Source organism: Pipistrellus hanaki (genome assembly GCF_964339955.1).
Source record: "Pipistrellus hanaki genome assembly, chromosome: 13".
NCBI classification, from domain to species: Eukaryota; Metazoa; Chordata; class Mammalia; order Chiroptera; family Vespertilionidae; genus Pipistrellus; species Pipistrellus hanaki.
In genome coordinates this window covers 22,366,161-22,379,734 of record NC_140515.1, presented here as the reverse complement: position 1 = coordinate 22,379,734, position 13,574 = coordinate 22,366,161, and the positions used below count along the sequence as shown (strand labels likewise).

General features: G+C 43.2%; 1 protein-coding gene across 2 annotated transcripts in view; it reads right to left on the bottom strand.

Annotated features, from left to right (window-relative positions):
- The window catches only part of ACTR8 (actin related protein 8), a 15,999-nt gene extending 2,425 nt beyond the window's left edge, over positions 1 to 13,574 (bottom strand). Inside the window, exons 1-13 of one of the 2 annotated variants that reach the window (XM_084902529.1) lie at positions 13,379 to 13,574; positions 11,117 to 11,287; positions 9,629 to 9,739; positions 8,893 to 8,997; positions 8,445 to 8,618; positions 7,944 to 8,037; positions 7,602 to 7,734; positions 5,962 to 6,115; positions 4,295 to 4,390; positions 3,724 to 3,864; positions 2,627 to 2,891; positions 1,796 to 1,959; positions 837 to 1,026 (exon numbers count right to left, since the gene is read on the bottom strand). In XM_084902529.1, coding sequence (XP_084758655.1) covers positions 883 to 1,026; positions 1,796 to 1,959; positions 2,627 to 2,891; positions 3,724 to 3,864; positions 4,295 to 4,390; positions 5,962 to 6,115; positions 7,602 to 7,734; positions 7,944 to 8,037; positions 8,445 to 8,618; positions 8,893 to 8,997; positions 9,629 to 9,739; positions 11,117 to 11,287; positions 13,379 to 13,501 — 1,875 coding nt within the window. In that variant the 5' untranslated portion in view covers positions 13,502 to 13,574 and the 3' untranslated portion in view covers positions 837 to 882. Of the gene's footprint in view, positions 1 to 703; positions 1,027 to 1,795; positions 1,960 to 2,626; positions 2,892 to 3,723; positions 3,865 to 4,294; positions 4,391 to 5,961; positions 6,116 to 7,601; positions 7,735 to 7,943; positions 8,038 to 8,444; positions 8,619 to 8,892; positions 8,998 to 9,628; positions 9,740 to 11,116; positions 11,288 to 13,378 lie in introns of those variants that run through there. The other variant, XM_084902530.1, reaches the window with a different exon arrangement.

Below are 13,574 nucleotides of genomic sequence, written 5' to 3'. Positions count from 1 at the left end.
TGCTTCAGACTGCTCCCAGGTTAAGGTCAACTGACCACACTGAACACAAAGAACTCCAAATGTTTTCACTGGTCGTTCAGGTAAAGGGAATTGTTAGCAGTAATTGTAGCAGTCAGCCGGCTTATCTGTACAACACATGCTAACAACCCTAAATTATACCAAAGTCATTCCTATTGGCCGTATCAAAGAAACAAAACTCCCTTTCCAGCTCTCGTTCTGTTTTGGTCAGATGATGACTGTTTTCTTTTCCTTGCCCTAGAGCATGTTGGGTAACAAAAACCAGACAGCCCAGCCTTAAACCTTTGCCTTGACAAATCTAGACCTGAATCTGCCCTCATCATTTTTGTAATGTAACAGAAAAATTTTAAAAACAAAAATAAAACTTGTTCCTATTTGAAATTCTGAGAACACACAAGTCACACGATGTGCTCGCTGTTCTAGCCAAGAGGGAAAATGTCATGACCACACAATGCATGCTCCCAAGTCACACCCCCCTCCTCAGGGATGCAGGAGACTGTCTCATGTCACTCAGAAGTCAACTGCAATGAAGAGCTTCACCACTGGACAATGGCTCAAGCTCTCACATCACTGTGAGGCTCCTGAGACCCTGAAAGGGGCAGGAGACACTAGTGCATTTATTCTCAAAGGTCGATTGCAAAAGTAGCTTATAATTTCACAACAATGTCATGTCCTCTACACAACACAAGTTAAAATTCATTTATTTTCCATGAAATTGAAGCACTTAGGGTAATAAATTTAAAAATATACATCTGTGTGTATATATATATGTATATGTGTGTGTGTGAATATATATATTCTCTAAGAGTCTTTTATACCAAGAGGCTTGTTTCGGGTCTCCAAGAGTGACTTTTCCTGTCCATTTCACCATACGAAGGCAGCTCGCTCTCGTAACATGCGGACACCAAAGCGCTGCCATTCTCGCTGGTAGATCCACAGTTCCTGTGTCGTATCCAAACAAGCCAGCACTGCGCCCCCTTTCCATGCGATCAGCCGAGGATCCATGTCCTAGAGCGGCAGTACAGATAGGTCAGCACAAACAGACAAGATGTCCACTCAATCACTTATTTGAATTTTGGGGTGGAAACTCCCCCTCCACTTCCCCACCCCCAACTGAGTTAATACCTGATTAGCCAGATTTTAAGCCTGCATTAAGGACTCTGTATCAACTGACAAGAAAACTTTTTAGTTTGTATTTCTACAGCTGCTATTATTCGCCATTATTCCACAAACAGCTCTGAAGACAGAACATATGTAAGGAAATAACTTACTTTAAAATTGGGGTAGAATAAATATATCCACAATCTCTTCCTCAGGATTAAAATTAAGTTAGAACATTCCCAGGAATTGTCAATGAGATAATGAAGCATAGGCACAATTTGTTTCTAAATTCCTAGGTTTATATTTCAAAACAGCTCAAGTCTAAATGATTCTTAACGATCACCTGGTCTAGGGACCAGTAGCAGACTCTCAGCACAAAAGATAACAGAGTCATTCTGGCTGGTGGCATGACCCGGGCCAGTCTCCTCCAGGTCCCACCGTCCTACAAAGGCAGTCAGTCTTGCTAGCTTTGGAGAGCACAGCAGGGACTAAAACCCAGAATCCAGTCCCCTTGCTCAGAGCTCCTTTCTCCACATCTGTGACCTGCTGTAAGTAACATTTCCACTTGCCCCAAACCCTCAAGAACTCCCAGACATATGACAATAACTTCCAGGACTTTATCTGTCCGCATACAATAGAATTAGAAATATGGAGGTTCCATTTGCACAGTCCATACCTTGGGCCTTGTGATGACTTCTACGTTTTCAATAATTCGCCTGAAGGAAGGTGGCATTTTGTTGAGAATTCTGTGCTGCAGAAATTCTTGTGCTTTATGAAACATCAGGCCACCTCCCACCACCAGGATGGAACTGTACATTTTCTTTTTGGTGTCATCAGATGCTGCAAAGACAGTGATAGCCCTTCCACGCTTTTTCTCCATACCCACCCACCCTAGGCATACCCACCACCACCTCTTGCTTAGTTAGAAAATGCAAAAGCCCTCTTAAGGATCTCTCTCCAACCCCTCAACAATGCAGCCAGAGGAACCTTGTAAAACACAAATATGAGCATGTTGCTACCCCAACCCTGGTACTCGCAGCAAGATCCAAATCTCTGAGGAGCCTAAAAAGCCCCATGTAGCGTGCACTCACTTCTCTAGCCTCCTCCTCACACCGTGTCCCATTCACACTGGCCCTCACTCAGGCTTCTTCCTCAGCCTGAAATGCCACCCATCCGTGACTGCCTAACCCTCACTCACCACCCAGATCTCTCTCAAGTGGTTTGCTCAAACAAGCTTTCCCTGTCTCCCACCCTACACACCTCTCCTATGGTATAAAACACTCTTATTAAATCCCTCATTCAGCAGCTCTCAGTCAGTACTGTTTAGTTCCATTCTTTACCCTGCCACAGTTGTAATTTCACATTTGTGTGATCATTTGCCTAATGCAAGCACAAGATAGATGCTCGGTTGTTTTTGAATGAGTAACGCTATGCTACGCTGCACAACCAGACCTAGCTTTAGCCAGTTCATGTAATTGCATCTCCCGGCCTCCCCGAATGTGCTTACAACAGCAGTCTATGCTGTGAAGGATGGCTTTGTCCAGGCCTAGGGCTTTCCCTTCAAACAGCGAGATGGCAGTCTTCCTGGACATCAGCGCGGTGAGGGCCTCCTCGGAGTCATTGCCAGCCATCAGACAGTCTGCCTGGGAGGACCCCAAATCCACCTCCTGGGAATGGAGTCTTTCTGGAAGATCCGAGGTCTGCCCACGAAGATCCCCTTCAAATCCAATGGGCTTGGATGCAGACTTGCGGTCAGCAGTAGCTTTTGCAGACTTTAAATGAAAAGGACAATCAAGTAGATGGTGTGACTAAGAGCATGGTCGATGCTTTTCAACTAAACTCCCCTCCCCCTGCTGCTCCCTCTCTATGCACATACACGAGGGCCTGCCGCTGTGGTGCAGAGAGGAAATACACCAGAGTATACAACCAACCACCTGGAGTGAGTGATGACAGAAGAGGGTGCACTTCTGCAATTCTAAAGCAGTCTCTGGCAGGGAGGGCACCTTACTATTACAGGCTGGATGTTAAAGTTGAGATATCAGTACAGACTAACTTTTCTTCTTGAACTGAGTTTTCAAGTAGAGTATTTCAGAGCAATTCTTGGGCCAGTATTATGAAATCCTCATTTTCTAACCACCTTGTATTCACCTTTGGGGCAGGAATGAAGACTAGAAAATGCTATGGCCCTCTTCTCTTCACCTTGAGCTGCCGTTTCATTAGCAGATAACAGCTCTAATTTGTGCCCCCGCATCAGCCATCCTATTACTAGCATCAGCTCTGTGCTTATGCCACACAACTCTCATACCTTATAATTAAACAGAGGTGAGGTTTTACTGAAAATATTTACCACAGATAAATATTCAAACTCCCTTAAATTTACTTTCAAATATATGGACTGGTATTCTGAAAAATGGATGAATGCTTGCAGAACCAAAAAAGATCTGCCACCCAGATTTTAAATTTAGACTTCATTTCACCCACAGTTCTAAAACAGGATCAGCTTTAGCACTCTGTCAGATGGCAGGGACTGCACTGATCCATCAATGACGGGCCAACTTCTCCTGCAGGGACAAACTGCCTCCTCTCACGCCAGAGTCTGCGGACCTGCTCTTGCTTGCTCTGTGTGGCCAGCAGGTAGTGTTCATCATGAGGGTCCTCGGGGTCACCCTGGGACCTGTGCTGCAGAGTCGTCATTTTTTGTCCGACGATTCCAAAGGTTGCTGGATAAAACAAAGCCATTGGAGCCTGCATGTGGAAGAAAAGAATAATCAGCTGAGATAATGCCTCTTGAAAAAAACTGACCCACTAAATTTTGTTCTTCCAAAAAATAAAACTGGCAGATTAGATCCTAGAAGTTAAGATTGTGCAGTGTCCTTTTTGGGGAAAAGCATTATTTCTTCAGTGCAGACAGGCAGAAAACTCACTTATCATCTAATGAATGGATGATATGATACCACAAAATCTCAAAGCAAATGTTACCTAGAAGAATGGGATCTCTGTCTAAATGACTTATCACGTAGTGACTAATTAAAAAGATGGTTCTCAGATCTATTCTAAAGTGAGTTAGTGAATAATCTACAACCAGTTCACATTTTGACCTCATGAGGTTTCCAGCATGACGTGGAAACCTGGCTGGCTTTCTTTCTAGCCATAGAAATATATACCCACACATTACCTGGAGTTTTTCATCTCCCAATCGAAACTGGTAAAGCAGGGCAGGTGAATCTGGATGCCGAATCTGAAACTCATGGTCCTGAAGCCCAGAGATGTCCTGGTTCCAGGAAAAGATGCTGTCAGTGAATCAGTAAAAGCACAGGTAAACTCCTCCAATTACAATGAAGCCTCCCTGCCATCTTAACCGCACCTATAAAGGGCTGCCCTACAACTTTCTACCACACCCACTGGAACTTCGTAAGAGCTCAATGGTGACTTGCTTTCTTTTTAACATTTGTGAAATTGACACAAATGTTAAATGTTTTGTTTTCTTCATTATCAATAAAATCTTATCTAATAAAAGTAATATGCAAATTGACCATACCTCTGCTATACCCACAAGTACACCCCCAGCCACGCACACCAGTCAATCAGAGTGAGTATGCAAATTAATCCGAACCAAGATGGCTGCAGCCCCAGAGAGCAGGAGGGAGGCTTGGGTTTCCAAGGCAATGGAAGAAGCCAAGATTTCTGCCTGTCCTAGCCTCGGAGCAAGAAGGCTTGGCTCCACTCCTGGCTACAAAGTTTCAATTGTAGAAGGTAAATAAATCCCAGATCCCAGGCCTCTGCTTGGGTCACCAGGGGGCATGGCAGGCCTGCAAACCACCAGAGACCCCACTCCCAGGCTGCCCTACATCCCAAGGGGACGCTCACCCAAACCAGCTGTTTCCCCACCCCCCCACCCCCCCATGCACCAGGCCTCTATCCTATCTAATAAAAGACTAATATGAAGATTAACTATCATTGAACACAAAAGATCAAGATAGCCGCACAATATGATCAAAGATCCTTCTCCCACATGGACACCAGATGGCCACCACAAGATGGCCAGCAGGGGAGGGCAGTTGGGAAGCACCAGGCCTGCAAGGAGGGCAGTTGGGGGCAATCAACCCTTCAGGGGAGGGCAGTTAGGGGTGGCCAGGCCAGCAGAGGAGGGAAGTTGGGGGCAAACAGGCTGACAGGGAAGCCGTTAGACATCAATCAGGCTGGCATGGGAGTGGTTAGGGGGTGATCAGGCTGGCAGGCAGAAGAGGTTAGGGGGAATCAGGAAGGCAGGCAGGCGAGCAGTTGAGAGCCAGCAGTCCTGGACTGTGAGAGGGATCCCAGATTGGAGAGGGTGTAAGCTGGGCTGAGGGAATTCCCCCTACCCCCCAATCAATCAGAAAACGCTCTCAATAACTGAGAATGTTACCTAGCTTTACATTTCTCAAAAATTTTTATCAGAATTATATTACTTGAAAAGGTGAAAAAAATATCTAAAAGAGTAAAAAGGTAGCAAACCATATACAGCAATGATAAAATGTTGACTTGTTCACAATCTGAGAAAGTGCTTCCAAAGGTGCCATTTTACTAAGTGTCTGTATCTACATATTACCTGCTTCTATTCTTCACAAATAAAGATTTAACTTCATCCTTCTTCAACCTATAGAGAGGTATTTGCTAAACTCTTAAAAAAAAAAAAAAAAAACAAGCCGTCTCCAGAGCCTGAGACACAGCTCTGACTTCACCAAAAGACTCACTCCAACAGGCTTCAGCTTCAAGGCTTTATCAGCTTAAGCTGAAAGAGTAGCATGATATTGTTACATTTTTCCTGAAAGCAAAAATAATCAATTCTAAGTTTGCTCTCACCTGATCCAAATGACAGAAAGTTTCCTTTAGGTGCTGCAGAAGAAGGCAATCCATTTTATTTGTCAATTGGCATTCTCTATAAGGGAATCCAGCTCGCTGCATCAGCCAGTAAAAACATCTTGATACGTCAGACCCTCCATATGCCAGACAGAGTCTAGAGTTAAGAAGAAGGGCAGATGGGTAATCTCTCAGTTCAGAAGGTGCAAAGGGTGATTCAAAAATTCTATTAGGCACAAAGAGAAAGTTTCAAGAAATGTTTTTGTTGTAGGAATAAATTAAAAGAATGAAAGAACAGCCCTAGCTGGTTTGGCTCAGTGGATAGAGCGTCAGCCCGCAGACTGAAGGGTCCCGGGTTCGATTCTGGTCAAGGACATATGCCCGAGTTGAAGGCTTGATCCTCAGTAAGGGGGTGCAGGAGGCAGCCAATCAATGATTCTCTTTCATTATAGATGTTTCTCTCTCTCTCCCTCTCCCTTCTCTGAAATCAATAAAAATATATTAAAAAAAAAAAAAAAAGAAAAGAAAAAAGAATGAAAGAACAGATAAATGGATGTGAGGGAGAAAGGGAACTCTGGAATAAATTAGTGGTAGAGCACCTAGAAGCAGTCATGCTATTTGCAAAAAATATCTAAGAAACAAAAAAAACACACAATTAAGTCCAGCTCATTTCCAACATTCACCGTTTGATAGTTGTTTGCCTATGTATATTCCCCAGCAAATAGAGGTGACAAACACCATAAGACAAAGTTATGGGAGAAATCTGTGAGGGTAATACCCACTAACTGAACGTGTCTACAATTTGGAAAGACCACTGCTACGTTGTTTTAGTGGTTAGAGAACTGAAATCCAGTGTTTTAACCTTGAAAACCACTGGTATTAGACAACTACTGGGCTTTAGAATGCTTTGTAACATGGGTTGGGAGGCAACACATTAACCTTTCTCATGGACTTCTTGGGACCTCTTTTGTATTTGTTTCTATACTTTGAGATTCACACTACCTAATGTAAGGGACAAGAATTCATGCTTCCTGGTGAAGCCATCTGGGAGCACTCAATGCTGCAAGGAGCCCACATGTGCACTACGGAGTGTGCTTGCTTACCCGACAGGCCTTGTCCCAGGAAGGACAAGCAGCAAACCTGCTAGTTATTTTATTGACTCTCCTATCAGCGATGACACAATAAGGGAACTTATGGAGTAACCACCATAAAGTTACTCACTGAACACCATTTATGGCAAGAAAAGCAAATACTCAAATGCTAGAGAACTCAAACCTGAAAACCTATTTTTCTCCTCCACAACTTGCCTAAATCAAGCTTTGTTGCGTGATTGGTGTCTCTAGGCCAGACCACAGCAAAAGACACAGAGCTAACTTATACGCTTCCTCTGGGACAATACAGCACACACTAGGACTTTCAGGAGCTGCTGGTTAAACTTACACTAGAGAGTCCCAAAGGAAAGGGTAAAATCAGTTGTCTCTAGTCTTGCTAGAATGTGCACTTCCACAATATTGCTGGTTTCCTATGCAAAATCGGGATACATTAATTCCTTACAAATAATTTCTTTCTGACTTGTGATGCTTTATAGCTGAACAGATTGTGAGGGGAGAAGGATGGGGAGTGCCACCTCCCATGTCCCTTACCGAGTATTCCGATGAGAGACTCCATCCTCCACACAGCATACACTTGTCTTCTGGTCCCCAACATCTACAATACACGTGCTGCTTAAACCACTTCCAAAAGTGGCACACACAGACTCCTGATGGACCACAATCCCTAAAACAAAAGGCAAAGAGCAGGGAGCTGAGGATCAGCAACACTCCTAAAACAAATCATCAACTAAAGCCTAGGAACTTCTGGGCAAATATTCAAGCATTGCCGAATCTCTCAAGTAAGTACTTCAATAAGGCAGTAAAGTGGATTAACTTTGTCAGTGAAAAAGAGATTCTCATTTCAAGTAGGCTTCACTGGAGTATCAGACATACCTGAGAAACCCATCTTCATTAGGATCATATTCACTAATTCTTTCACATGCTGCTTATTATAAATATCAGGAATTAACAAGATACACCTATAATACTAAGAAGAACAAAGAAAAAAATATTAAACATTTAACATTACAATCAGGTCAAAATACATTTCACCACACTTATATTCAAAGAGGAGTCTCTCTAAAGCAGAAGCAGTAATGGTTAGAGCCACATCGGTTGGGCGACCAAGAATCTTAAAGACAATCCAAGTATGCCGAGACTGGTCTGGCTCAGTGGACAGAGCATCGGTTTGTGGACTGAAAGTCCCGGGTCAAGGGCATGTACCTTGGTTGCTGGCACATCCCCAGTAGGGGGTGTGCAAAGGCAGCTGATCGATGATTCCCTCTCATCGATGTTTCTAACTCTCTATCCCTCTCTCTTCCTCTCCGTAAAAAAATCAATAAATTAAAAAAAAAAAAAAAAAGACAATCCAAGTAAATGGGAATCTGAGCTCACCTTTAAATCTTTTAATGGAATTTCCAGGTATTTTTGTATTGCATGAGACCATATTACTTCAATATCTGCCAGAACAGCTGTAAGGGAGCCCCCAGGTCCTGGGTGAGTATTTAACTGCCCTCTTCTAATAGGCCAGTGGATATTGTAACAGTCCAGTGGATTAACATACAAGGCCTAGAAGACAGGGAGATGAACACATCAAAACTCTTCTCTCAGGTTTTTCTGGATTCACATTCAAAATCCTAAAGCTAGAAATTATCATTAACACTTGCTAAATGTTCTAAGTATTGAGGGTAGAGTATCTATTAATTCAAGAGCCAGTGTGACTACCTGGTCCTCAAAGTAGGACCAGGGAATGCCCGGGAACCAGAACTGGATGGGAAAGTAAATGAATTTCAGCATTAAGATGAGTTTTCTTCTTCCATTTCACAGTAAAGTAGTTGCCTACCTCTTCTCCTACCAAAAACTCAGGGTGATGAGATGTGTTTGTCCATTTATTTCCAGAACAGTGATCTAAAATTGCAGGTCGCATCTGCTTGTTGTAGGAGCGTGCCTGAAACGAAAGTGCATCATTAATTCTCTGAATTTAGGCAAGGGAAAAGAAAGGGTGTGGAGTTGAGTTCTCTTTTCTCTTCTCCCTCAGGGACCAGCTATAGTGGCAAATTTTAATCACAAACCAATATTTTTGGGGGAATATTGACTGGTAACAAAAGGATACTCTTGCCCTTTTCCACAATCTAGATTTTCCCTGTGATTTATGACACCTAGGCAGTGATTCACAGCTAGTCCAAAATTAATATTGCACTCCTCCTAAAGTTGAATACAAATTTACATATCATACTGACTCATAGCCATTCCTAATTGTATTGGTTTATTGCATTAAAGTAACTATATGGTAAGACTACAGCTTCCCAACAAGGTCTTGGAATTATATACTTAAGACTCTCAGGTAAACTGTAAACTTTATCAACTTGTGACAGGAAATACCATCTTATAAATCATTTGGCTTGCCTAAGCATTTGTGACACTGATTCAGGTATTCAAGAGGTGATTAGGAACGGTTTTTCCTCCTTTTTAAGGAAATCTCTTATTGCATTTGCATAATGAAATGGGTAGAGCACTTGAATAGCATTATGCTATACTAACTGTGCAAAAAGAATAAATCTGAAGAGTTGAAACTGAACCTGTTCAGGAGACACAGGAATCCGTCTTGTACCATTTGACATCTTTTTAGACCATATCGCTTGATCCACCATTTTAAGACCATTTTGTCTTTGTTCGTTACTTTCAGGTTTCTGGGAAAAAAGAAGGAAAGATGAGTGGTACAAAGGACTTAGTGAAAAGGGAAGGCAACCTAGCAAACTAGTACTAATTTAATGCAGCAATGGGAAATGTTCCCTCGTCAATAAGTAACTTCCCTAATCTGTCGTATGTAGTAATCTTCAGAATTCAAAGTAATCTTTATGTCATTTATAAATAAAAAATGTAAAAGAACCCTCACTATAAACCAACTATTTGCAAAAATCTACAACTTTGAGTAACTTTGGGTTGATAAAAAAAATTTCATAATACTCACTAATCAGAGCATAACTATTTTTGCATTTACAAAGGATTTCAGAGACTCATATAATTATATCATTTCCATGTTGTGAATTTGTAACAGTTATACTTCTTCATATGTTATTTTGCTTAATCAACAAGTGTTCAAATTACTATTGATACTGTAAAGAACATATTCACACATTTTTTGTAGAAAATTTTATTTTCTTTCAATTTTTATTCTCTAAAGTCGAATCACTCAATATGTGATTTTTAGGTTCTTATGTTATTAAGTTATATGGACTTAAGTAAAGTCTGTTAGATATGCTAAAAAATGGAACCTTAAAGCTTATTATCAAAATTACAGAAACTGCAAGTTCCTAAAACTACCCTTGATTTATAACTTAAAAGTGGATTACAGTGTAATATACACATTTAACACTTATCATAAACTTTTTCTGATAATTACCATTGTAAAATAGGATAAAGTAAATATTTACTATGAGCAAATACATTTTGCCTTTACATTATTATTTGACCTAAGATTGTAATAAGTGCTTTGTATAGAAATTCAATTTGCTTATGAATTAAAACATGAATTTAAACTCCTCTAAATATCTGAAAGAAAAAATATCTGAATACATCATTTTAAGTAAGTGATAAGTTTATATCTTACATTAAAAATCACTTTCCTCAATACCCAATTCATCCTAATGGGTTAAAAAAACAACTGAATTGTTATATTTACTTCTTTACAATTTAAAGTTGTTAGCTCAGATGAAAAATGGTATTTGTAACCCCGAATGATGCTAGTATTTAAAAACATAAAGCTGTGAAGGTGTTTATTCAAGATTATGCATATATTTGAATGTCTAAGGCAGGGGTCCTCAAACTTTTTAAAGTGGGGGCCAGATCACGGTCCCTCAGAGAGCTGGAGGGCCGGACTATATGAACTACTAATTCCTACTGTAACACCTCGGCTGCGCTCACTGCCCAAAAAACCTGGCGGGCAGGATCAGACTCCTCTACGGGCTGCATGTGGCCCGCGGGCCGTAGTTTGAAGACCCCTGGTCTAAGGCTTCCCAAGGAGCCAACCTTGGGCTTTCTCTCCGGGCCCTCCGTTTCTCACTTACATTCAGTCCTTCCCTTAGGAGCCAGTTGTCTTTGTACAAGGGTTGCCCTTGTTGCTTGTGTCTTCGTGCAATGACATGAGGAATGCTGATAGGAAGTGTGTCTGTGGCTCGACCAATCCTTAAAGTTGTTGAACCCGGATGTATGACAACAATGAAGTTGCTCTGGATTTGCTGCAAATATAAAGAAGTGTGACCTTAGTAAGGTAATACACAGGTAATAAGTTAAACAACGTACAGGTAACAGGATAGACTAAAAGAGTTAGATTCCTGTAATGGTCATCAGACTCAAAGGTATCAAAGTTAATTTAGTACAGGGAGTTCTTTGAGAAGCATCCAATTAACTGATCTTTACCTGAATACAAACTCATCTTATAGTTTGTATTCCCAGGATCTAAGTACAAAGCCCAACAAATATTTGCTTAAATGAACAGAACCATTATTATCCAATGCAAATTAACCTTTTGGGCATTTCTGTGCCAGGCACAATGGTGACCAAGACGAAGACCCCCAAATCAGAGAACTTTCCATCTACTAGGGAAGATAGTTAAACCAGGAATAAAAATAGGGAAGACTCGGATTAGTGAAATTTGGGGTTTCCTACATCTGAATCACCTAAAGATGCTTGTAAAAAAAAAAAAAAAAAAAAGCTCTCTACACTCTCACTACAAATTTTGTTCAAGATGAGATAGACTTAATAGCACAGGTGCCTCAGAGGACATGGAAAAACCAAAGGGTGTGCCTAGCCGGTTTGGTTCAGTGGTTTGAACATTGGCCTACGGACTGAAGGGTCCTGGGTTCAATTCTGGTCAAGGGCACTACCTGGGTTGCAGGCTCAATCCCCAGCAGGAGGCAGCTGATTAATGATTCTCTCATCATTGATGTTTCTCTCTCTCTCTCTCTCTGAAATCAATAAAAATGTTTTAAAAAACAATCCAAGGGTGTTAAACAGCTGATTGGAGGTCAGGAGATGTTGCTATAGTGATAAGGACCCAGGCTCTGGATTCAAAGACCCGGCTTCAAACCAGACTGTGCCTTCTTCGGTCTGCATGAAGTTTCTACCTCATACAGTAATTGTGAAGATTAAATGACTTAATGATCACAACGCTCAGGCTAGCTAGCTCTTCCAAAGTTCTCCACTGCCTTCAGAAGTTGTAGCTATTCGCTCTGGCTTGTATGACCTTCGTGATATGGCCCCTGCTAATACCTCCATTCTCATGTCTCGCTCCCTTTTCTCCCTCAATTCCAGACATCTGTATTTCTAACACTTCATATCCTCTTAGCCCAGGTCTCTTCCCTCTCTGAGATTTCCACCTCCTCACCCCTTAGCTAACTCTAATCATTCTTCAGATCTTAGTCCAGATGTCACCTCCTTTGCGGAAACCATTCCTGACCATCAGGGCCGGAGGAGGTACCCAATGCTTCCTGTGATGCACCAGCCCACCCCACAGCATGCTCAGATACCAGTGACCCCAACAGTCAGCGCCCCTTCAGACCTCCCCCTCAGAGTGGGAGAATCCTGGAAGGTGGGTACCAGCAAGCCCTTACAGACCCAGCGGTCTGCCTCTGAGCTTGGTAAGTGGAAAGACTGAGCCGTCAACAGTAATAACCACCTGAGGCTGACCAGCTGCCGGCCCTGGGCCCTGTGCTTCCAGCTGCCTGGCCAGCTGGGCATCATCCTTCTCTGTCCCCCAGGAAGGAAACGGCCTCAGAGGCGCCCACCAACAAGGTCTGAGCACTGACATGCCTCTGCTGTGAATGTACATGACCTTTGCCCATTTTCCTATGGGAATACGGGTGTTTTCTTCACTGGTTATTGGTAATGTCACATCGCATGGTCTAACTTAATCTTGCTTTTCACACACACGCATCCAATGTCTATTTACACAAATGTCTCTTTTCGTTGCTTTTATGCTTGAAATGACCTCCACTAACTGAGACTTCTTTAACACAGAAAAAGGCCTGAACCTCTAACTGCCCCGTACTCGGGTCGGCATGCACTCCCTGTGGCCAGGGCGCTCAATAGTACGTGCGACCACCGCGCCCTCACGGGACTCGGGGGGTGGGTGACGGCCGGTCCGGTTTCAGGCCGGGAGGCGGCGGCTCGCTCGGCCGGTGGTGCTGACGGACGGCGGGGACCCAGCGCACCACGACCCGGAGGGAACGAGACCCCGGGGCCCGAGGCTTCCGTCGCAGCCAGCCCCGCAGCCGCACGGCTCCTACGCGGGGAACCCGCCCTCCCGAGCCCCGCCCTCGGCGCCTAACCTCCTGCAGCGACTCCGGCACTTGCGCGGGCACGATGGGCCGCTTCACCCCGCGCTGCTCCTTCTCCTTCTCCCCGCCCTTCTCCTTCCCGTTTTCCGCGTCCCCCTTCTCCGCCTGGGTCATCGCGGCGGCAGCGCCCACGAGCTCCTAGCTCCCGCGCCGCGCCACACCAGCCGGAACTGAAGGCCCACACCCC